General features: G+C 48.2%; 1 protein-coding gene across 2 annotated transcripts in view; it reads right to left on the reverse strand.

Moving 5' to 3' along the window:
* The window catches only part of KSR2 (kinase suppressor of ras 2), a 251485-nt gene that overhangs the window by 186504 nt on the left and 39554 nt on the right, over positions 1-25427 (reverse strand). For both annotated transcript variants that reach the window (XM_056859782.1, XM_056859783.1), the window contains exons 2-3: positions 19993-20133; positions 11075-11225 (exon numbers count right to left, since the gene is read on the reverse strand). In XM_056859782.1, the coding sequence (XP_056715760.1) occupies positions 11075-11225; positions 19993-20133 (292 nt within the window). The remainder of the gene's footprint in view (positions 1-11074; positions 11226-19992; positions 20134-25427) is intronic.

Consider the following 25427-nt stretch of genomic DNA (forward strand, 5'->3'; position numbering starts at 1 on the left):
CAGATGAGTTTTCCAACGGCTGCCCCGGTGACAGACGTCTGCAAGCCTGGCAAGGGGAAGGCTGTCAACGGGGCAACTCTCCTCCTGCCTGCCACATTTATCCATTCCCCCCATGTAGATTCCTCCGGCTTCCCTTTCACATGGAAGTGTGGGGGGGGGGGGAAGGAGAATTTCTCTAGCGGAAAAGACCCCCCCGCTGTCCTCTAGGCACTGAAGGTTTATCGATGATGGAAGGAAGCTGAAATTCTTTTCTCTCGGTTACCAAGCCGGTCTCCTCTCCATAAATCACTGGAGAGGGGGTGGTTGGTACGTAAACCCCCGCACGTTGTCCGTGTTGGCAGAAGGGGTAATTTTGGGGTAACGATTGCTACGATTGGTTTTAAAAATTGAGATTAATACGAACCACATAAACAAGGGAAACGGACTGCAATAAAAGCGGCCGGGCAATTAATCAAGTTTAACTTGTGAATGTAATTGTCAGATAAATGCCCAGCAATGGGGGGGGGGGAGAATTCCATTATCTCTCTTGATTAAGGGAGGGCGTGGAGAAGATGAATGGGGCTCCATTTGTCACTCTTGTGCAGTAGATAATGCCTCTTCACTAAGATGTACATGGCCAGCTCCCCGAATCCAAGTATGAGACCATCAGGGAGATACGGCTGGTCTTGATCTGCAGTCAGTTGGCGTCTCTGGATATGCTGTGCAGTCCCAATGTCTTGCATACGCTCTCCTGCCTGGGAGAGCCAGCGTGGTGTAGCGGTTAAGAGCGGTGGTTAGGAACAGTGGACTCTAATCTGGAGAACCGGGAATGATTCCCCACTCCTCCACATGAACAGCAGATTATAGAACCATAGAGTTGGAAGGGACCACCAGGGTCATCTAGTCCAACCCCCTGCACCATGCAGGAAACTCACAACTACCTCTCTCACACACACCCAGTGACCCCTACTCTATGCCCAGAAGATGGCCAAGGTGCCATCCCTCCCATGAACTGCCCAAGGTCATAGAATCAGCATTGCTGACAGATGGCCATCTAGCCTCTTCTTAAAAACCTCCAGGGAAGGAGAGCCCACCACCTCCCAAGGAAGCCTGTTCCACTGAGGAACCGCTCTGTTAGAAAATTCTTCCTAATGTCTAGACGGAAACTCTTGTGATATAATTTCAACCCGTTGGTTCTGGTCCGACCTTCTTGGGCAACAGAAAACAAATCGGCACCATCCTCCATATGACAGCCCTTCAAGTACTTGAAGATGGTTATCATATCCCCTCTCAGTCTTCTGCTCTTCAGGCTAAACATACCCAGCTCCTTCAACATAGGACTTGGTCTCCACTTGGTCTAGATGCTAATCTAGTAAACCGGGTTTGAGTCCCCACTCCTCCACATGAGCAGCAGACTCTAATCTGGTGACCTGGGTTGGTTTACCCACTCTACACATTAAGCCAGCTGGGTGACCTTGGGCTAGTCACAGCTCTCTCAGAGCTCTCTCAGCCCCACCTACCTCACAGGGTGTCTGTTGTGGGGAGGGGAAAGGAAGGTGATTGTAAGCCAGTTTGATCCTTCCTTAAGTGGTAGAGAAAGTCGGCATATAAAAACCAATTATTCTTCTTCAAGAACTGCACAGCGGTAATGGCCCTAACTTGCCACGTTATCTGGTTTGCTCATGTAGCGTCTGGTGTTTTCTAGGAGAGGGCTTACTCTGCCATGGCTGAAGGTGCACCAGAAGCTGACAGCAGAGGATGGGAACATGAAGCACGGATGAGGAAATCTGTTGATTTAAGTCTGTGGTGGAAGGCCTATGTGGAAAACCCAGCGTTGCCAGCCTCCAGCTTGGGCCTGGAGTTCTCCCAGAATTACAGCTGATTTCCAGGTACCACCAACCAGGTTCCCTGGAGGAAACAGCATAGGGTTGCCAACTTCCAGGTAGTAGCTGGAGATCTCCTGCTATTACAACTGATCTCCAGCCGATAGTGATCAGTTCACCTGGAGAAAATGGCCGCTTGGGCAATTGGACTCTATGGCATTGAAGTCCCTCCCCTCCCCAAACCCCGCCCTCTTCAGGCTCCACTCCAAAAACCTACCGCCGGTGGCGAAGAGGGACCTGGCAACCCTAAAACAGTAGCTTCAGGGGGCAGACTCTACAGCATCTCATCCCCATTGAGCTTCCCCCCCCCCCAAAAAAAATCCACCTTCCTCAAGCTCCACCCCCAAATCTGCAGGAATGTCCCAAGCCAGAACTGGCAAACTTTGGGAAGTTCTCTCTTGCTACATCTGAAAATTACTCTGTTCAAATATATTCATAAACCCCCTGAACACAGCTTTCCGTTCAAGTTTTTTTTAAAGGAGGAAAGAATAACAGAACTCCTTGTAACATGCTGTTTGAGTATTAGTCAGCATAGCTGAATAGCCAAGGTCCATTCCCCATTCTCTGCACTATCCATCCTCCCCCTCAGACACAAGCTGCAGAGGTTTGTTTCCCATAATGCCAGGGTGAAGCCATGTCACCGTGCCCTGCATCTTCCAGCTCTATGCAAGCCCATTACTCCCCTGGAGACATATCCTAGGAAACTGGATGCCTCTAATTAATGACTCATTAAACTGACACTGTACCTTATCCTCATTTATTAATACCAATCTTGGGCCTTCCATCTAATGCAGCTGTGACTATAAAAGATACGCCGCATTTTAAAGAGGCCGCAGCCACTTCAGCACAAACTTCTTGGAACTTCGCAGGCCGCCCCTTGCGGGGGTTCCGCGTCTGCCAAGAACAGCATGCCTCAGAGGAGGAGGAAGAGGAGGCAAAGAAGAAGAAGAAGAGTTGGTTTTTATATGCCGACTTTCTCTACCACTTAAGGGAGACTCAAACCGGTTTACAGACACCTTCCCTTCCCCTCCCCACAACAAACACCCTGTGAGGTAGGTGGGGCTGAGAGAGCTCTAACAGAGCTGTAACTTGCCCAAGGTCACCCAGCTGGCTTCATGGGGAGGAGTGGGGAAACAAATCCAGTTCACCAGATTAGCCTCCCCCGCTCATGTGGAGGAGTAGGGAATCAAACCCGGTTCTCCAGATTAGACTCCACCACTCCAAACCACCACACCACGCTGGCTCTCCAGCATGAGAACCAGAGCTTGACAGCCAATACCTTCAGGGCTAGAAATTTGTTTCTGAAGAAAGCTAACCATTTTTAAAATGCCAAATCTGGAGCCCCAATTTCTGTGTTGTTACACTGCATACACAAAGTGTGCACAAAACAGTCTACACACCTAGTCCTGTTGTCCCCCACCCCCTGGGTCATTTCCTCAATGTCTGAAGTAAGGTGGCCAACCTCCAGGTGGGGCCTGTAGATCTCCTGGAATTACAACTGATCTCCAGTTGTGGAATTTCACAAGCCGGAATTGGCAACCCTAAGCCGAAGTGGGCTTCTCTTACAGTGCATTCCTAGGAAAGTTACTCCAGGCTAAGCCCACTAAAATGAATGAGCTTAGATTGGAGTAACTCATTTAAGGAATGCACTGTAAAGGTTCTTGATTTTTCACCACCCCTGGCATGGTTCCACATCTGCCAAGGACAGCAGAGGTTTTTGTCTTTAAAGTTGCCAGCCATGTCAATCTTTCAATTAAAAAAACCCACACATAAATTAAGCACCGATGCTGCTGGTCTCCAGATTTGGATCAGGACCCACAGGTGGGCTTCAGAGACCCCTCATTTGGTTCATGAGCCTCTAAAGAGCCAGTATACTGCTTCCTCCCAGAGCAACCACTATGAACCACGATTGCTAAAAAAGCAACCTGTCTGTGTATGTTCAAAAGTTTTTCCCCTCTATGTGTGTGTGTGTGTTTAGAGTGGCAAATTTAATGTCACGCATGAGGGAAGCAAGGAAAATGAAGCAGCCGAAGGAGAGCCAAACTCAACTGGAAGTGTAATGAGAAAGAGTGAGATTTCTCCTCTCTTTTAACAAAAGCAAAACTCCAGAAGCTAACTTCCTCGCTGGGAGGCCTCGGTGCACGGCCTGAAGTTGTGGCAGGTTTTCCCAGGACAAGACACATTCAGACGCCTCCTCCCAGCCTCCTTAGCTGTGCAAAATCAATGTCTTCCTGATGCATTTCTTCCTCTCCCCCTGTCCGCACCCTTCTGCCATACCCCTGTGCCTTAAAACCAGGGGTGGGGAACAATGTGTCAAATTAAGAGCTCATTTTCAGGCTGCAAAGGATTTAGACACAAGCCTCTTGCTGCCAGGCCTTTCTGGTTAATGATGAAAAGCCCACGTGGGATACCTTTCCTCAGCCCACGCCAGCAAAACCTTCACCCTCCTTGGTGCAAGAAGCCCACACTTTGTTCCTTCCTGCCAACCTCCAGGTACTGGAAGAAGAAAATACCTATGCTGGAAATAGTAGAAACTATTTTTTTAATGGACTATAATTTTTCATGGACTATAATTCTTGAGTATACATGAGCCTTTGTTAAGGCCACAGAAATAATTCTTGAATTTATGTTGTTCATGTTTTGTTGTTAAAAGCAATCTGTATATATACATTTTCTGTTATTTCAGACCCAGTGAGGTTTCTGTGTGGCTTTCAACACAGTGTTTATGAATATATGTTGTGTTTTGGATTTTCCAAAAAATACAATTATTATATTCTATAATATTGTTTTCTTTTCCAGTTGGTATATTTCACATATTATCTTATCTTTGAAGCCACTTGCTGCCATTTATTATAGTTTATAATAACCCCCAGTACTAGCTGGAGATCTCCTGCTATTATAACTGATCTCCAGCCGACAGAGGTCAGTCCCCCTGGAGAAAATGGCCACTTGGGCAATTGCACTCTAGGGCATTGAAGTTCCTCCCTTCCCCAAACCCCACCCTCCTCAGGCTCCACCCCAAAATCCTCCCTCTGGTGGCGAAGAGGGACCTGGCAACCCTAAGCACGGGCCCCCTAGCCATCGCTATAGTCCGGCAGACGGATACTCCCAAAATGTTTGCAGCGCCTTGTTCAGTCTTGATGAAAGAGTTTGATTGCTGAAACTTCAGCACTTATTCTTTCAAAATGGGAACTTAATTTACAAAAAAAAAAAAAACCACACAATACCTTGGCTTCTTGCTTGAGTAATCAATCCGGGCAGGAATTTCTAAGTTGGGGTCGGGGGGGGATCACATATGCCCCAAAGGCAGGACATGCATAATGGAATAAAATGTAAATGTGACCTTTCCAAAGGAGAGAAAAAAAGGTAATTCACGAGTCCAGAAGCGTTGCACATTTGCCTCTGCGATATGCTTGACCTCCCCATTTGGACCCTGAACTATAAATCCCACGCAGCCAACCGAGAACAAGCATACATGCCACGCATATGTGCGTGTGTAGACTGACATGACAATTTAGAAGCCCTTGAGGGGGAGGATGACTTTTTGGGTATCATTTTGTATCAGATGTCACTCACCATTAGCAATCCGTTTACCAATCAAGCCAGGGAGAGCTGGACAATCACTCATTTATATCCAAGCTGATTTAAATCATTCTGGGGTGAAAACGTTCCTGGACGGAGCTGTGGCTAGAGCATCTGCTTGGCATGCAGGAGGTCCCGGGTTCAATCCCCGGCATCTCCACTTAAAGGGACTAGGCAGGTAGGTGATGTGAAAGACCTCTGCCTGAGACCCTGGAGAGCCGCTGCCGGTCTGAGTAGACAATACTGACTTTGATGGGCCAAGGGTCCGATTCAGTAGAAGGCAGCTTCGTGTGTTCAAAAGATGCTGCCAGACTTGCTTCCAAGTAGTGGTAAAAGGCCCCTTGCGATGCGGCACTTCTGGGTGTAAAATAAAAGTGACGTGATCACGGCCATGCGTGCGATCTTTTCCTCACCTCCGCACCAAAAACCTCCTGCCAGAGGAGAGGGGAACCTGGCAACCCTAGAGTGAAACCTGAGGGGTTAGGGGAGGGGAGGAACTTCAATGGAGTATAATCCATAGAGTCCATCTTCTGAAGTGGCCATTTTCTCCAGGTGAGCCTGGAGACCAATTGTAATAGGGGGAGATCTCCAGCTACCACCTGGAGGTTGGCAACCCTGAATATCAGCCCTGCAGCCTGATCTCATCAGATCTCAGAAGCTAAGCAGGGTCAGCCCTGGTTAGTATTTGGATGGGAGACCACCAAGGAAGTCCAGGGTTGCTGTGCAGAGGAAGGCACCGGCAAACCACCTCTGTTAGTCTCTTGCCATGAAAACCCCAAAAAGGGTCGCCATAAGTCGGCTGCGACTTGACGGCACTTTACACACACACACACACACATAATCGTATGGAAAGATGCTGCAGAAACTAGCTCCCAACATGCCCAGGGTCACCTGCTGGTGAACGTACCAGCAAACGCTGCGTGGCAAACGGTTACCAGCAGCCTAAGTGTGCTCAAACGAACTTCGAGGCGAGCGCACAGACTCCACTCCAATTCACACAGCCGCTGAGAGAACGTCTTGTTATATCACAGTACCCTCTGCTGCTCACAGGCAGTAAGTGAACAGAGCGGATCGGTACAGACAGCAGAAGAGCTATCCAAACGGGTGTTCTTCTTCCCCCCACCCCTCCAAAGCAAGATAGCATCGCTTGTCAAGTTTCCCTAGCATGTTTTAAAACCGATTTGATGGCCAATGCAGAAAGGGTTAACCTGCCTTGAGCAACCCCTGGGCACAGACTCTGTGACGCTGACCTTTGCCGCTGGCATAAATCTAGCAGGCAGATCACCGATGGGTAGAACTGAGCGGTGGCTCACGACAGCTCATACCCTGCCGGAAATTTTGTAGTCTTTAGGGTGCTTCTGGACTCTTGCTCTTTTTATCTTGCAGATAGCAGCTCTCAGCCTGAACTCTGAGGGAGGAGCTGTGGCTCAGAGGTAGAGCCTCTGTTTGGCATGCAGAAGGCCCCAGATTCAATCCCCGGGACCTCCAGTTAAAGGGACTAGGCATAAGAACATAAGAAAGGCCCTGCTGGATCAGACCAAGGCCCATCAAGTCCAGCAGTCTGCTCACACAGTGGCCAACCAGGTGCCTCTAGGAAGCCACAAACAAGTAGGTGATGGGAAAGGCCTCTGCCTGAGACCATGGACAGCTGCCGCCGGTCTGAGTAGACAGTACTGACTTTGATGGACCAAGGGTTTGATTCAATATAAACCAGCTTCATGTGTTCATGAGAATTTGGCTTCCTTTGCCCACAGAACCACCCCTGCATTGACAAAGCAGAATGGAGAAGCTCTTTGAACCAGGAGGAAACTGTTGGGTAGGAAGACCAGAAAACATTGTGGCTGCTGACGAAGAGTGATTGGTTGTATTTTTATCACATTTTAGCCTGCCCCTCCTTCCAGGGAGCAGCACACGCAGATCCCCTCTCCTCTATCTGAAGCTCACAACCACCCTGTGAGGTAGGGTAGGCTGAAAGAGCACAGCAGGGCTGTAAGCCCACTTTAATGGCCAAGTGGGGACTCGAACTCGGGTCTAACCACTACCTCTTTTCATGACTGTCCTTTAGGAAAAGAGTAAGGTTTGTTTATTGGAACGACAAATTTAAACAAGGGTTGCAGAAAGTCCTGAGTCCAGGAATCTGAGCGTGGAGAGATGGGAAGCATGCATCTGTCCTGTACCACTTAAGCCTGCAGGAGGGTGCGCGCCTCTGCCCTCAAGTCACATAACGAAAAGGGCCTCCGAACAAAACCAAAAGGCTCAGGGGCACATTGAAAAACTCTCAAGCCAGGGAGAAGGCTAGGCCAGAACACTTCACACCGACATGTCATCTTCTGCATCTAGGGATATTGCATTGTCTCTCTCAGCCCCACCTACCTCATTCACAAGGTGCCTGTTGTGGGGAGAAGGAACATGATTGTGAGCCGCTTTGAGACTCCTTACGGCAGAGAAAAGCGGAGTAGAAAAACCAACTCTTCTTCTTCTTGGAACTTCATTCAGTCCTCTTTGGCCCCTCCTGCAGTCTTAAGTGGTACGGCCCAGAAGCAAGCTTACTTTCACAATGAGAATCAGGCTTCGAGGGGGTCAGGGGCTGTGGGGGGCATTTTATCGCTGCAGGTACCCTACTAATGCGGCACTCCTGTCCTTGCAGGGCTTGCCGCTGGGCATGCCGTCCTTTTTTTTATTGTTGGAACGGCACTGCATTCCCAGTGTTTTGTTGCTAACCCCCCATTGTTATAGAGCCACTTAAAAAACAAGTCAATCGGCCAGAGTGGGCCGTTCGAGAAGGCCTTGATTCCCCCACAGGTATCCACAGCAGTTTTGCTCTTGGATCTAATAAACAAGGGGCTCAGCCCACAGCAAAAAACAGCAGAGCAAAGGGGGGTAAGACGGGCAAACCTTCCGACCACATAATCTATTAAGTTCAATGAAAGTTAAAACAGGGGAGGGGCTGTGGCTCAGTGGTAGAGCACCTGCTTGGCATGCAGAAGGTCCCAGGTTCAGTCCCCAGGATCTCCAGTTTAAGGGACCAGGCAAGTAGGTGATGTGAAAGACCCCTGCCTGAGACCCTGGAGAGCCGCTGCCGGTCTGAGCAGACAATACTGACTTTGACGGACCCAGGGTCCGATTCAGTATAGGGCAGCTTCATGTGTGTGTTCATGTGAGTTAAAGAGGTATCTGTCTGTCACACCTTTAGGCAGAACATTTATTGGGCAGGATGTTAAAACCCTGCTCCCACCTTTAGGGGTGGTCAGTTGGCTGGGGGATCTATTGCCTTCACGTTTGTGTACTTCGCTGTAGCATCTGGGGGGCTTTGGGGAGCTGGATTGGATGGACCTTTGGTCAGATCCAGCAAGGCTTCTGTTTAAGGTTGCCAACCTCTAGGTACTAGCTGGAGATTTCCCGCTATTACAACTGATCTCCAGCCAATAGAGATCAGTTCACCTGGAGAACATGGCCGCTTTGGCAATGGGACTCTGTGGCCTTGAAGTCCCTCCCTTCTCCAAACCCTGCCCTCCTCAGGGTCTGCCCCAAAAACCTCCCGCCGGTGGCGAAGAGGGACCTGGCAACCCTACTTCTGTTCTTACAGACCCAGGGCATCAAGTTTCTCACAACTAGGTGAAAAGTGTCCTCTATGGCTGCCCCAGGCTGATTCTTCACTGTCTTCCCCCACCTCTCTGCCCCATACTGATGTGGTAGGTTGCCTAGCAACAGTAGGATACAGGGCCTAGCACTGATTGTGGAGTTGACCCCGGGGTTGCTAGGCAACAGTCAGCCCTAGGATCTGCAAAATGGTGGCTCTGGAGCTGAAGAACAGGCTAGGCCTTGAATGAGGAGGAGAATCGCCTGGAGAGGTCAAGTGGGAAGGCAATTGAGCTCTGACAGGCCAAACCGGACAATTTAAGAAGGTGATGGAAACTTCAAGCCAAACTAGGCAACACGTGTGACCTGAGTCGGGTCAGGGGCTCCCGTAGTCACACGTAACATTGAAGAACTGACATCTACCAACACTCTGTGAGCAGAAAAGTCAACAGAACTGAGCAGCTGTCCTTGCTTCGGGTGGCACCCATGGGCTGTAGCACTGTACTTGTGAGAACACAAAATGCATGCTCACGTGCAGGCCCTGAGCCCACACTGTCGGCGAATGCACGTAGGCAGGATGGGGCCGGTATACTCAATCCCAATCCCCCTACGTGCGCTCTTGTCGCATACCCTCAACGGGAGCATATTTTTAGCCCCCATTTTGCAGGGGGGGCCCCCATGGGAGGAGGGGCATTCCAGAGAAAGCAACTTTTATTTCTGATCTAGTGCCACTCCAATTCTGTTCAACCACACCGAGAAGTTCCTCGTCTCAGGGTAGGGCATCCTAGGGTAGGGCAACCTAGGGCATCTAGGCTGCTTTGCATCCCGCAAGGGAGCGGAGGGAGCGGGAGAGCCAGTCTAGCAACCAGCAAGGTGCTCTTTTCCCGCTTCTCAAGAATCATAGAAACATAGAGTTGGAAGGAGCCATACACGCCATCTAGTCCAGCCCCCTGCTCAATGCAGGATCAGCCTAAGGCATCCCTGAAAACTGTTTGTCTAACTGGCCAGAGAATGCTGGAAGTAGTTTGGCCATTTCCATCAAGGAGACCAGTCCCCAACCATGGTCTAGCACATCACGGGCAGGATGAGTGTGTGGATAAAGGGGGCCTTGATATACATCAGTACTGCCAACGCTGTCCCCACCCCTTTCAAGTAGTTGAATGACAAAAAAATCTTGTCACTTAAGGGCGGCCAGAGAAGCAGAAATGAGGTCCTCTGGAGGAGGAGGAGGAGGAGGAGGAAGAGAAGAGTTGGTTTTTATATGCTGACTTTCTCTACCACTTAAGGAAGAAGCAAACCAGCTTACAACCACCCTCTCCTCCCCTCCCCACAACAGACACCCTGTGAGGTAGGTGGGGCTAAGAGAGTGTGACTAGCCCAAGGTCACCCAGCTGGCTTTATGTGTAGGAGTGGGGAAACCCAACCCGGTTCACCAGATTAGCGTCTGCCACTCATGTGGAGGAGTGGGGAATCAAACCAGTACTCAAATCACTAGAGAGCACAGTCTCTCCCTCAAATATACCTAAAGATCAGACGCGAACGAAGTAGCAGAAAAGAACAAGAGTCCAGCAGCACCTTAAAGACTAACAAAATTTAACCAAAAATGTTATATATTCACCCTTTTGAAGTTTGCATCGGTATATTGTTTGAATATTTGTATTGTGTTGTTTTTTCTTTGTTTTTCTGTTGTGATATATTGTATGTTCGTTTGCATCTTAATGATTATATTTTTTTTTTTTTAATGTAACTTAACAAAATTTCTGGCAGGGTGTGAACTTTCGTGAGTCACCGCTCACTTCTTCAGTATCTGAAGAAGTGAGCGGTGACTCACGAAAGCTCATACCCTGCCAGAAATTTTGTTCGTCTTTAAGGTGCTACTGGACTCTGGCCCTTTTCTACTGCTACAGACAGACAAACACAGCTACCCATCGTGAGCAAACGAAGCGTGAGGCAGAAAGGCCAGGACAGCGGGAGTGCCTCAGAGCCACCGCCCCAGTTTGTCCAGCAATTTCAGTCGGTCAGCGGGAAGAACAGAATCCAGCCCACCGCACCTGATTTATGGACGTTCCTCAGGCAGGACAGGGAGGCGTTGAGCCGGGCACACTCCTCTCTGTTGGCCCCAAACTTCTGCACCGTCTCACAGACCTGCTCATCGGTCATTTCCAGAAGATCTTCCAGGCTCAGCCGGCCAGGAACAATTTCCTGCAGGAAGAATGTGAGCGAGAGGACTATAAGAAGGGAACCGCACCCTTCTGAGCGTTAGTTAGAGGTCAGCGATTGGTGGCTCACGGGCCAAACCTGGACCCACAGCGGGTGGCAAAGGCCAATCCCTTCGATGGCTTTAAAAGGGGATCAGACAAATTAAAGGAAGACAGACATGTCTAGCTATGGATATTATCCACTGATGCTGTTTCGGTAATAGTCAGCAAACCTCTGCAAGGCAGGAGAATTCAAAACCTTTCCAGGTACATAAATGCAGCATATGATGATAAGAAATTCTGGCCAGTCTTCCAAAATCAGAATCCTCAAACACATTTGTGCTTCCGCTGGAACCCAAGTTTTGCTGCCGATATATTAGCAAGGGTTATGTGAGGCCTAGATTTTAAGAAGATGACAATCTCGTATCTGGAATGCACAACTTCAGAAGGGGGCTGACAGCACTCTTTGTTCCTCCATATCAAAAAAAGACACCCCCTACACCCTGCATATAGAAAACAAGGTGTCAGAGAGGATTCTAGCTTAGCCTTACCCCGACACACAACTTTTCTACGTGAAGGGAATTTTCTTGCTTATGGAGGGGTATTCAGCTGTGCCCCTCACCTACACCTGCAGTCTGAAGAGGAACAACCCAGAAAGAGTTTTACCACGTTGCTGAGAACTCAGTCCGAGGCCTCCAGATCAGAAGCAGTGACAAACACCTCTTCTGCAAAACCTCAAAACACAAACCTCTCAGGGCAGGGCTGACAGACACACAACTGTGCAATGTGGCTGAATCAAAGAAAGGTCTGGGGTGGGAGATCCCCCTGGAAACCCGCCTGTGAGCTTCCTGAAATTTCAGGATGGAAGGAACAGGCAATAAATAAAAGCCATAAATAAATAAATAAATAAATGCTGCCGCCATCTTGTTTGTGGGCTTCTTAGAGGCACTTGGTTGGCCACTGTGTGAACGCACTGCTGGACTTGATGGGCCTTGGTCTGATCCAGCATGGCTTTCCTTATGTTCTTAATCAACTCAAATACCGTTTATTTTCAAAACTGGGATTCTCTGCATCCAGATTTGAGAGTGTGCATATGCTGTATACTAAACTCATTCAGTACAAGCCTTACATACAAAATAAATGCTATTTCTACCAGTGGGGTTTTTCTTATGGCTTTTCTTATGTTCTTATGTTCTTAATCAACTCAAATACCATTTATTTTCAAAACTGGGATTCTTTGCATCCAGATTTGGGAGTGTGTATATGCTGTATACTAAACTCATTCATTACATGCCTTACATACAAAAGAAATGGTATTCCTACCAGTGGGGCTTTTCTTATGTTCTTAAACAACTCAAATACCATTATTTTCAAAACTGGGATCCTCTGCATCCAGATTTGAGAGTGTGGATATGCTGCATACCGAACTCATTAATTACATTCCTTACATACAAAAGAAATTGTATTTCTGCCAGCGGGGATAAACAACATATGCAGGACCTTAACAGTGGAATCCTAAACACAGACCTCAATGGGCTTTGAAGGGGGGTGGGTTCTCTACTTAGGACTGTGCTGCAAACATCAATCATAATTCATCTTTTCTCTTTTAAAATGACATTGTGGCAGCGCTAATATGCAACCAAACGTCTCCGACGAGTACGGAAAAGTGACATTTCCCCCCTTCTCTTCCCTGGATCTGACGACATGCGTCAAAGTAACCATATGCAACAAATTCAGCCTTTATTAGGTTCCTATTCCTAGAAGCAGCCCTTGGCCAGAAGGCCCACGGGAATCGTTTCTGGGCCTCTGCACCTAAGGGCTGTTTCCAGCAGGACAGCTCCACAGTCCCCAGGTGCTCTGATCTCCAGAGAGAGGAGGGAGGGAGGGAGGGGGAGAGAGAGAGTGAGAGAGGTTTAAGAAAAAAAATAAAATACAACAACTTGCAAGCCTCGAACAGCCGAATGTCAGAGCCAAACAGCCAGTCGCTTAGTTGCCAAGGGCAACTGAGCGCTTTCTCTGGGCAGCCTCGCTTCTCGATGGCATTTCTGAGCAGCGCAGCTTCCAGGCTAAAATAAGCACGGTTCAAAATCCCATTGCTGTCACCGAGACCCTGATGCCGTGTGTGCTAAAACCGCTCCCTGCATCTTCTCACTGGTAGCGGCAACCCAGTGGGGGAAGGAACTGGTTAAGTTGCCAGCTATCCCCCAGAATCCTTCCCCCGGGATGTCTTTGGCCACGCGGCCCTTTAATGGAATTCATGAGTATGAACCTGGAAGTCACACAGGCTGTGGCTCAGTGGTGGAGCCTCTGCTTGGCATGCAGAAGATCCCAGGTTCAATCAGGATCGAACTCAGGTCATGAGCAGAGTTTCTGACTGCAGTCCTGCAGCTTAGCACTCTGTGCCACGGGGCTAGGTTCATTTAAAAAGGCACCCTTTTAAGTAGAGCATGCGACTGCAAATCTGAAGGGCTACGGTGAGAGTTACACATAACTTCACTCCCCAGTATCTTGTGGTTTGCTCCGCCTCCTGTGGCGGTTATTGCATGGCTATGCCCACCACACTGTGTCAGAACTCAAAAGGTGCCTGCAGGCTCAGAAAGACTGGGAACCACTGCTGTGCGAAATGCCTCATAAATATTTCTGATTCTAAGCCTGCAGGACCTAGAAAGAGCTAACTTGCATTTGCTGTAATCGCCTTCTCTCCCCCCCCCCACAACAGACACCTTGCGAGGCAGGTGGGAATGAGAGAGTTCCGAGAGAACTGTGACTAGCCCCAGGTCACCCAGCCGGCTTCATGTGGAGGAGTGGGGAAACCAACCTGGTCCGCCGGATTAGACTCCGCCGCTCGTGTGGAGGAGCGGGGAATCAAGCCCAGTTCACCAGATTAGAGTCCACTGCTCTTAACCGCTACACCACGCTGACCAAGGGAGAAGCCAAGGGCTACAGCTACGGAGGAATTTTTTTCCCATCTGAGTGACTTCCTCTCACCATCTCTTCTCAGTATATGCTCATAAAACCATGGGTCCCTTGCCTTCCATGGATGCGCATTAGTAGCAGGTTCTTCTAAAAAGCAGGAGAAATGGTAACTCTAGAGGGGCTCACACTCCACGAGGGGAGGAGGGAGGGGAAGAGGAGGAAAAGGAGAAGAGTTGGTTTTTATGCTCCACTTTTCTCTGCCTTTAAGGAATCTCAAAGCAGCTTACAATCGCCTTCCCTTCCCTACAACAGACACCTTGTGAGGTAGGTGGGGCTGCGAGCTTGGAGAGAACTGTGACTGGCCCAAGGTCACCCAGCAGGCGTCATGTGGAGGAGTGGAGAATCAAACCCGGCTCTCCAGATTAGAATCCGCCGCTTGTGTGGAGGAGGGAGGGAATCAAACCCGGATCTCCAGATTAGTGTCCTCTGCAGCTAACCACTACGCCACGCTGGCTCTTGCTACTGCCGTTTTGGACCTGACACCTTCACAGAACGGTGGAAATGTCTGCTCTGGGCAGCTTTCCTTAGCAACCAACAGCCTCATAGTGTGAACCCTTGATAGCTTAACAGCTGTTATTAGAATGCCATATTTTAGTCACCTCATTGTGATGACATTTCTCCAGGCTTTTCTAAATTGTTTTCTGGCTCTACCATTCCCATTGCTTTGAATATTTTTTTTTTTGCACTGAGAAAGTGACCAATGAAGAAAACATTTCCAATCCAGATTCTTATTTGGGTGGGGCTAGAAAATAAAGGCTCAGTGGAGATTTTCCAACAGACATACCCACTGCATCAAATACACATGGATTAAACTCTCTTGTACGATCCTTGCAAAAGCACAGTGGGTAGCCGTGTTAGTCTGTTTGCAGTAGTCAAAAAGGGCAAGAGTCCAGTAGCACCTTAAAGACTAACAAAAATATTTTCTGGTAGGGTATGAGCTTTCGTGAGCCACAGCTCACTTCTTCAGAAGTTCTGTTCTGAAGAAGTGAGCTGTGGCTCATGAAAGCTCATACCCTACCAGAAAATATTTTTGTTAGTCTTTAAGGTGCTACTGGACTCTTGCCCTTTTTGACCCTTGCAAAAGCAGTTTGTGACAGGACACAAAAGCATCATTTCAAAGCCAAGACGAGCGGTACCATTTCAGCGCTTTTCAAATAATTTAAATTTCATTTTGAAGGATTTTACTTTTATTTTCCCTGCCCAACCAAACACCGGGGGGGGGGGGGGTTCAGTGAATGGAGCAGGACTGCCCTCTTGTGGCCCTGATGTAAAAGTGCACCTCTGAATTTGAAAACCACACAGGAGTCCAGCAGCACCGTAAAGACTGAGAAAAAAGTATTTCACCATGAGTTTTCATAGAGATCACTTGGTTCTGACTCACAAAAGCTCATGCTCAAATATATTTTTGCTAGTCTTTAAGGTGCTACTGGACGCTTGAGTGGTTTTGCTACCACAGACTAACCTGGCCACCCATCTAGAACTATTCTCTGATTTTCAGGGGACTCTGACTGCTTCTTACATTACCTGCGTGATCAGACAAGCACAGGAATTATGTTGCTCCTTGGCTACTTCATCTCAGGAGCATCAGCACCTATGCAATCCCGGGGGACCTTAGAAACCAGGATTTTGTACAATTCATCTCAGCTGTCATTAGTACCCACAACTTACACCCAAAATCAGAGAAAGAACCTAAGAAAAGCCATGCTGGATCAGACCAAGGCCCATCAAGTCCAGCAGTCTGTCCACACAGTGGCCAACCAGGTGCCTCTAGGAAGCCCACAAACAAGATGACTGAAGCAGCATTGTCCTGCCTATTGTTCCTCAGCACCTAACATAATAGGCATGGTCCTCTGAAACCTTAGAGAACAGATATGCATCATTACTAGTATTCATTTTGACAAGAAGAAGAGTTGGTTTTTATATGCTGATTTTCTCTACCACTTAAGGGAGACTCAAACCAGCTTACAATCACCTTCCCTTCCCCTCCCCACAACAGACACCCTGTGAGGTAGGTGGGGCTGAGAGAGCTGTGACTAGTCCAAGGTCACCCAGCTGGCTTCATGTGTAGGAGTGAGGAAACAAATCCAGTGCACCAGATTAGCCTCCGCCACTTATGTGGAGGAGTGGGGAATCAGACCCCACCGCTTCAAATCACCGCTCTTAACCACTACACCACGCTGGCTCTCTAGTAGCCATGGATAGCCCTCTTCTCCATGAACATGTCCACTCCCCTCTTAAAGCCTTCCAAGAAAGTCTTTCTGTGGTCAAGCAGTTTGCTTTCCCATTCAGTGTAAGGTTCTCTCTCTTGGAATATGGAATCTCCTCACTGCACCCAGCCTGAGATTTCTGGGGCCATCAGCAACATGCCCTGGGTGGGACTCTCCAATCTCCTTTCTGTCTCTACATGCTGGCCTAGGGAGGTGGCATCAAGAAACAGCAGCAGTGAGAATGCCAAACTGGTGGGCAAGATGCAGCAACAGTGTAAGAGCAGGGTGGGTCAGCTCTTACAAGGCCCTGGGCAGCCACCCAAGGATGCCTTCCCTGCTCACCCCATCCTCTTATTCTGCTTTGTAATACACAGAAAGCAAGTTAAGGTGGCTACCTTGGGGGTGAGCACAGCTGGCTTGCATGTATAATTCATTGGAGGATGTCCCGAGACAGGAGTACACCCAGACACCTCGAGGCAAGGACAGGCAGAAGGGGACATGCTGACCCCAGAGGAAGGCTCACCTGGGGCCCAAAAGGAAGTGCCAGAGTCACCTAGAAGAGTCACCTAGGACCCCTTTCTTTTAGCAGCCTGGACACCTGTCCACCTACCTGGGTACACAGACGATGTCAGGAAGGCAAGCAGCCCTTCCCCAGAGGCCCGTGGAGTGGTAGAAACAAGCCAGCTGGGGGAAACACCCAGCACTGCCACCCACGCCATCACCAAAAAACTGAATGGTGGAAGGGTGGGGTACGCGAGGGCTATCCGGCCAGCCTCCCACCTCAAATGGAAGTGAGGAGGCGCCTGGCCAAGAAACGGACGGGCAGTAACTGCTTTAAGCCCTTGGGAAAGGATGGGGTGCGGGAGGAGCGTAGGGGACACACCAGGGAAAGGGGTGGAGTCTAGGACTATAAAGGCAGAAGAGACGTGGAGGCTGAGGAGGAAAGAGGCTGGAAACAGTTCCCAGAACAGGAAACTTTCCAGCCGGGGCCATAGCTGACTCTTACTCGAGTGCCACCGCCCACTCTGAGGCCAAGGAAGCGTCAGGCGAAGGGGCTTCTGGCACTGTGGAGGGACCAGAAAGGGGCGACAGGCAGGCGGGGCCTCACAGAGGGCATGGACATTAGAACTGACAGGCATGTAGATGAATTTAAGTATACTTGGTCAAAGGCCGTCGCATATTGGGATAAATTGGCAAAAACGGATTTTAAAGTTATTTTTAACGAATTATAGTTTAATATGAAATTTAACCATGTATTAGATTAACAGGATGTTTCTATATTCTGCCATAGCATCTCGCCGGAAGTCCTATGGTGACGGGCACTTGGGTGGGTGGTAGGTTACGGCGCATTATAGCTTTTTGAAAAGATAGTAATGATGAATGTATTAGTTCAGGATATATTAGTGCGCAATAAGCATTTTTTGTATTGTTTACGTTGATGTTTTCTTTTTATTATTATTTGTATTCACATATATGTATACTTTTTCTTTTTTTTCTTTTTTTTCTTTTTTTATTTTATTACTATTATTAAAAATCAATAAAATAATAATAATAAAAAAGAACTGACAGGCCCCCATGCAACCTGAAATTCCATACGAGGGCAAGAAAAGCATGCAATGTGGTTATCAGGGCTCAGAATCAGATATCTTGAGATGCTCTGCTTTCATTTTTTTTGAAGTTCCTAGCCCACATGGTTGCTACGGTATGGATGAAAGCATGCGGGGCAACGCCTGCCGAAACTCCACAAAGCAAATCGGAGTGGCGGTGGCTGACTAAGATTCCCAGCGGCCAAACGACGGAGCTTCTTGTCCTTCCCCTTGACTCACAACACTTGAACTGTGCAAAACATTACAGATTCAAGTATGAGAACATAAGAAAAGCCATGCAGGATCAGACTAAGGCCCATCAAGTCCAGCAGTCTGTTCACACAGTGGCCAACTATCGTTCCTTTGAGAGCCAGCATGGTGTAGTGGTTAAGAGCGTTGGTTTGGAGTGGTGGAGTCTGATCTGGAGAATGGGGTTTGATTCTCCACTCCTCCACATGAGCGGCAGAGGCTAATCTAGTGAACTGTATTTGTTTTTCCCCACTGCTACACACGAAGCCAGCTGGGTCACAGCTCTGTTAGAGCTCCCTCAGCACCACCTACCTGACAGGGTGTCTGTTGTGGGGAGGGGAAGGAAAGGTGATTGTAAGCCAGGTTGACTGTCCCTTAAGTGGTAGAGAAAGTAGGCATATAAAAACCAACTCTTCTTCTTCTGCATAGTGTATACAACTTGCCCTGAGCTGGATTGGCCTATTCTAGCCTGACCTCAGAAGCTAAGGAGGGTCGGCCCTGATTAGTATTTGGATGGGAGACCACCAAGGAAGTCCAGGGTCACTACACAGAGGCAGGCAATGGCAAACCATCTCGGTTCGTCTCGGGCCTTGAAAACCCTATGAGTTGATGGCACTTTCCACCCCCGTGCAACTTGCAGAATTCATCGGATGGGGTACAACATTTTCAGAAGACAAATGTACTGAACACACGCTGCACCGTTTTTTCTGGCCCAGCATCTGTCCTGCTTCCACCATCCAAAGCACCGCAGGATTGGTAAACAAGAGAAAGGAGCTTTCCAGCAAGAAATTAGTAAGTGGAAACGGCTCCCAGATCTGAAAGCAGGATTGCTGAAGCAACACGGAGCTGTCCACGGGATGGAGCGCTCGGCCGCTGAAGTATTTCATCAGGAAGGGCAGTTTTTAATTTGAAGCTGTGCAGCCCCTTCTGTGGGAGCTGTGGGGGCCCTGAACCTGGAAAGATTTATCTCAAGAACTCATGTTCAGAAGCAGGGCTTAGAGAAGGCCAGAGCCATGAGGCTAGCAGCTTCCCTGTCTTCTAAGAGCACTAGTGGCCTGGGTTTGCTGGTGGTAACATCCCTGGGGTACCAGAGATGAAGGTCCTGGTAATACAGAAGGAGGAGGAGGAAGAAGAGGAGGAGGAAGAGTTGGTTTTTATATGCCGACTTTCTCTACCACTTAAGGGAGACTCAACCCGGCTTACAATCGCCTTCCCTTCCCCTCCCCACAACAGACACCCTGTGAGGTAGGTGGGGCTGAGTGTGACTCACCCAAGGTCACCCAGTTGGCTTTGTGTGTAGGAGTGGGGAAACCAATCCAGTTCACCAGATTAGCCTCCACCGCTCATGTGGAGGAGTGGGGAATCAAACCCGGTTCTCCAGTCCACCGCTCCAAACCACCGCTCTTAACCACTACACCATGATGGTACAGGGCAACAGAAGTAATTCCAAATAAATTGGATTCAGTAGAGCCCAAGTTCTGGGTTTCACAACTAGGTGGGAAGAAGGAGTCACCTGCGGCATGAAGTCCCCTGGATTCCACCATGTATTAAGGTCTGCAGTGGACTCCCTGGGGGTCCCGTCTGACCCAGACTCACAAAATGGGCTGGTCCCAACAACGTCAAGCTCAAAAAAAAAAAGCCAGACAGAAGAGGGCGAGGGGTGTATATGAGGGCAAGGGTGCAGGGCACAGAGCGAGTAGCCGGAAGAGGGCAAAGGAAAGGAAGCGCCAGCTGGCGCACAGGCACCACTCACCTCCATGACCTCCTTGCGGATGTTGACGATGCGGAACCAGTGCAGGAGCTGCGGGAAGCCCTCCAGCTTGGCGTTGCGTTCCTGCAGGGCCACTTTCCTCTTGCAAGAGAGCTGGCGGCTGAAATACTTGACCAGCTTGCTCTGGGGAAAGACAAGAGGGGGCAGGAGTGGTCAGGGCGGGGCAGCTGTCTGTCAGGGGAGACCACACCCCCCCAGGCACTGCGCACCTCCTTTTCTACCCCTCCCCTCCCTCTCCCCAAGAGTTGCGATTAATTCATTTCCAGCACCGCATTCCATACGATCTGCTAAAGTATTCCAATCGGACTGAAAACACACTGCCCGTGTGTGTGTGCATGTTGTAGGGAGAAGGGGCTGATATGTCACAGAATCAGAATCAGTACACCGGCAACATTTTAAAAAGCAGATCTGCCCACTGCTACTTATCTATGCCTCTAGAAAAGTAACAGTTGTCCAAAGTTTGGCCAGAGAAACTCTCTAGCACTGTGTTGGCGAACCTATGGCACGTGTGCCACTTCCGGCACGCGTAGCCCTCTCTGCCGGCACGCACGGTTCCTCCAAGCCGCTGGCCTTTCCGGCTCTGCCCCACCCCGGGTGATCTCCAACCAATAGAGATCAGTTCCCCTGGAAAAAATTGCCACTTTGGCAATTGGACTCTATGGCACTGAAGTCCTTTCCCAAACCCCGCCCTCCTCAGGCACCACCCCAAAAACCTCCCACTCATGGCGAAGAGGAACTTGGCAACCCTAGCCTCTCCCTCTGGGCCCCCTCTGGGGGTGGTATTCAGGTTAAATTGCCGCATTGGCACTCGGCGATAAGTATGTGGGTTTTCGGTTGCAGTTTGGGCACTCGGTCTCTAAAAGGTTCACCATCACTGCTCTAGCATATGGCTACATCCCTCAAATAATGACGGCTTGGTGGATCCTCCACAAATGCTATTCCTCTGTTGCGGCTGAGTTTAAAGAGCTTTTCGAAGTTTGTTCCCACCACAGAACATGGTCATTTGGATACTTACTGTTTGTGTGTTTATTTATTGTTTATTTATTTATTGTTTCGATTTAATACCCCGCTCTCCCCGGCTGAGACCGGGCTCAGAGCGGCTTACAGGAGAGAAATAACCCATTTAATCAATAAAACCATTAAAACAGCATTTAAAATAGCCCTAAAGTTATAAAAAAACAATTATCCTAAAACTACTTGGGCACCTCTAGGTGTAAAAAGTTTTAACTAGGCAAGCAGATGAATTCAGATACAACAATGGTGAGGTACTCAATATCTCCCCTTTAGGAAGCATGTTGGGTTCAGGGCAAATTCATTTCCCCCAGCACTCAAACCTCAAATTTATTTGTAAATCCGTTGACCAAGATGTAGCGTTAAAATATTCTAAATTTTAAAAATGAACATCTTTGTGCTTACTGAAGTTAAAAACTTTGTCGAAGTTTTTCACACCGTAATGTTTTTCTTAAGTTTAGCAAACTACGTTTTAAGTTTAGGCAATGAATGTAGCATGTTCAATAGTAGAAAAAGGAGTGAGAGTTTTTAAAAAGCAAAAAATCCTCAACGCGGGCACTGAGATTATCTTCTACCAGCAGCTGCAGGGCACGGGGTGGGTGGGTTAGAAAAGTCTTCCACTATTGTTGTAACTGGTCACAGCTGAAAGGGCAAGAATGAAATCGAGGAAACTACAAACCACCACCCATACAAGATCAGCTAACCCATCTGGCCTACAATATTATTTATAGACATTCACCCAGCAGATGGCGACACCAGCTGTGAACGATCCTTCACATTACAAAAAGCCATGCAATTAAAAAAAAAAAAATAGTAGCACAACAGAGAAAAGGATCTACCCCTCACTTTGCTTGCTGGGCTCATTTTCTGCTTGCAGGGAGTTTTGAGACCCAGGGGTGTAACCCTAGATGTCATCCTCCACCTGCAGTGGTGCAATCCATTCTATCATCTATGGTCTATGCCAGTTCAGTGTCCTGCATGCGTGAACTGGGCCTAAGAGAGGCACCACTGGTGACTAAAAGGATACAGTTATGGGATGCGACGGGAAACAAGCCAAAGAGGAAGGGAGTCCAAGCACTTCCCATTTCTACAGTTTTATCTGCGGGACTGCCTCTCCAGAGGACTCTTTGTTCAGCTAATACCAATTTTCTGGTGGACCCCTGCCCAAGGAGTGTCCGGCTGGCCTCGACCAGGGTGGAATAGCCTCTCTAATGAGACCAGGGCCCTGTGGGACCTTAAATAGTTCCACAGGGCCTGTAAAACAAAGCTATTCTGCCAGGCCTAGAGTTGATGCCAGCTGCGGTTTCCTATATATTAATGCTGGCCTCCCTAACCTCCCCACTGCAGTAATATCTTTTTATCTTATATGCAATCTGTACTTATTCCATCTACTTGCCTAGCTGAAGTTGTGTTTTGTGTTGCACTTTAGAGGTACCTTAGGAGAAGGAGGAGGAGGAGGAGAAGCAGCGTTGGTTTTTATATGCCGACTTTCTCTACCACTTAAGGGAGAATCAAACCGACTTACAATCGCCTTCACTTCCCCTCCCCACAACAGACACCCTGTGAGGTAGGTGGGGCTGAGAGTGTGACTTGCCCAAGGTCACCCAGCTGGCTTCGTGTGTAGGAATGGGGAAACAAATCCAGTTCACCAGATTAGCCTCCGCCCCTCATGTGGAGGAGTGGGGAATCAAACTCGGTTCTCCAGATCAGAGTACACCGCTCCAAACCTCCGCTCTTAACCACTACACCACGCTATTTTAAAATGTTTTAATGTTTTTACTGATTTAATGGGACGTTCATATTTTGTAAGCCGCTGTGAGCCCGGTTTTGGCCAGGGAGAGCGGGATAATAAGTTGAAATAATAAATAAAAAAATAATGCATGGGCGTCAACAGGGTCCCAAAAGCAGCATCCAACATTGAGTGTGAAACATGCACATTGGTTTGAAAATGACTTTGCCTCACTTGCTTTCTCTGTAAGAAGATATTTTATTATTTGGACCCAGTGTGGGAGGATATCCCAGCCATATTATAACCCGACATTTATAATCTTCCAGGTCAACAGGAGATTTCTTTCAGCAAAACCTCTCACGCCCACAGACCACCTGTTTAAGAGCTATCAAAATACGGGCCTTAGATTTCCACCAGAGTTAGGGTAAATCCAGACACTTCTTTCCACAATGCCTGCCAGTCCCGTCCCACATGCTGAGAGAGGTGCGTCCGCATTGACAGGTGCTCCGGTGTGATCGCAGTACCCAAATATACAGAAGGTGGAAGAGTTTGGGTAGGGTTCATTACAAGCACTGTACTTCTCGCCTTTGCGTTTTCAGGCTCGAGGATGTCAGCGTCACTACCCTTAGCAGCACCTTGGAGAGCTCCATGGGGAAAGAAAAGCAGCCAGAGCCTTGCTCCACATGTGCAAACATCAGCACTGCTGTCTCTTTCCTTTAGGAAAATCAGATTCAAAAGAGAATGAGGGACAAGAGGGAAGAAGGAAAGAGAGCGCTTAACCCTTTTAATGCCCTTGGTTTCCCTGACTCCAGGTGGCCACTCTAGGAAGCCCCCACCCCCAACTTTAAGGTTTCAAATGGTCTAACACTGTCTAACACTGTGTGCGGCACCTTCATAAGGCTCTAAGATTTTTTGAAGGAGGAGGAGAGTTGGTTTTTATATGCCAACTTTCTCTACCACTTAAGGATCAAACTGGTTTATTTCAGTTTGAACTTTTGTCTTACTGTTGTGTTTCATTTCATGGTTAATGTGTACCATGATTATTTTAAATTCTTCCCATTTTTTGTATTTTTGCTCTATTTGCTGGTCATAAACCATAATAAACACCTTTGACTTTGCGTCTCATACTCTTGGGCTTTATTGTTGCAAGCTGCCCTGAGTTCATTATTTGTGGGGAAAGACAAAGTAGAACTATTTTACATAAAGCACATCAGCATGACAACGGCACATTCTGTACTGAGGGATCACACAAGCAACAAATTCTACTGAGCCAAAATGGCACAGGGTGACTGCTTGTGTCGGTGGGTTCAATGTGGCAGACAGACAGAAAGAGAGAGAGAGAGAGAGCAGGAAGGAAGGAAGGAAGGAAGGAAGGAAGGAAGGAAGGAAGGAAGGAAGGAAGGAAAGAAAGAAAGAAAGAAAGAAAGGAAAGAGGGAAACAAAGAGGGAAACAAAGAGGGAAACAAAGAGGGAAAGAGGGAGGCTGCTGCTGCGTCCGGGGAATGGTGTCCGGGCCTGCATGCCGCCACTGGGGCCACTCATGCCGGCGTGCACCTTCTGGGTGCTGGCGGTGTGGTCCCCTGCGCCAGTGGGTCAAGCCACCAGAGTGGCTCAGAAATGGGCTGTTACTCTGTTTAGGATGGCACTGGAAGTTGTGGAATTATGGGGTGTCCGACCCTCAACTTAGTGCCCAAGGTTGAAACTGTTAAACATTTATCCAAGCACTGTGTTGGGTTGCATGTGTGTGTGCGTTAAGTGCCGTCAAGTCGCTTCCGACTCATGGCAACCCTATGAATCAATGTCCTCCAAAGTGTCCTATCCTTAACAGCCTTGCAAATTTATCTTGCAGATCTAACAGATCTTGCAAATTGAGGGCCTTGGCTTCCTTTATTGAGTCAATCCATCTCATGTTGGGTCTTCCTCTTTTCCTGCTGCCTTCAACTTTTCCAAGCGTGATTGTCTTTTCCAGTGACTCTTGTCTTCTCATAATGTGTCCAAAGTACAACAGCCTCAGTTTAGTCATTTTAGCTTCTAGGATCAGTTCCGGCTTGATTTGATCTAAAACCCACTGGTTTGTTTTTTTTGGCGGTCCAGGGTATCCGTAACACTCTCCTCCAACACCACATTTCAAAGGAATCTACTTTCTTCCTATCAGCTTTCTTCATTGTCCAGCTCTCACACCCATACATAGTAATAGGAAATACGATGGCATGAATTAACTTAATCTTGGTGGCCAGTGACACATCTTTACACTTCAGAATCTAACTGAAAACATTTAATTAATTGTAATCTAACTGAAAACATTTAATTAATTGTAACCTAACTGAAAACATTTAATTAATTTGGGCTACATACTTTGTTTTATTTGAAGGGGGTGTTGTTGGTTGATTTTTTTTTAAAGTATATATTTATGTTCTTTATTATACGTAGCTTGCGGTTGGTGTGCAAGCTGCCTTGGGAGGCTGTAATGGCTGAGAAGCACGGGGTATCCATTTTTAACATAAACACAGAGTTCAGCAAGAACAACAGGTAATAGTCTTCAAGGCCATTATGGCTTACATGGCATCGAAATAAATGGCTGTGTACAAACGAATTATAACAGCCTGAACTCTTCACCTGAGCTGAAGGTTTTTGGCTGATCCTTGAATATGAAGCACTCAAGCACTCAGGGCCTCTA

The sequence above is a fragment of the Euleptes europaea genome, chromosome 13 (genome assembly GCF_029931775.1).
Source record: "Euleptes europaea isolate rEulEur1 chromosome 13, rEulEur1.hap1, whole genome shotgun sequence".
Classification (NCBI taxonomy): Eukaryota; Metazoa; Chordata; class Lepidosauria; order Squamata; family Sphaerodactylidae; genus Euleptes; species Euleptes europaea.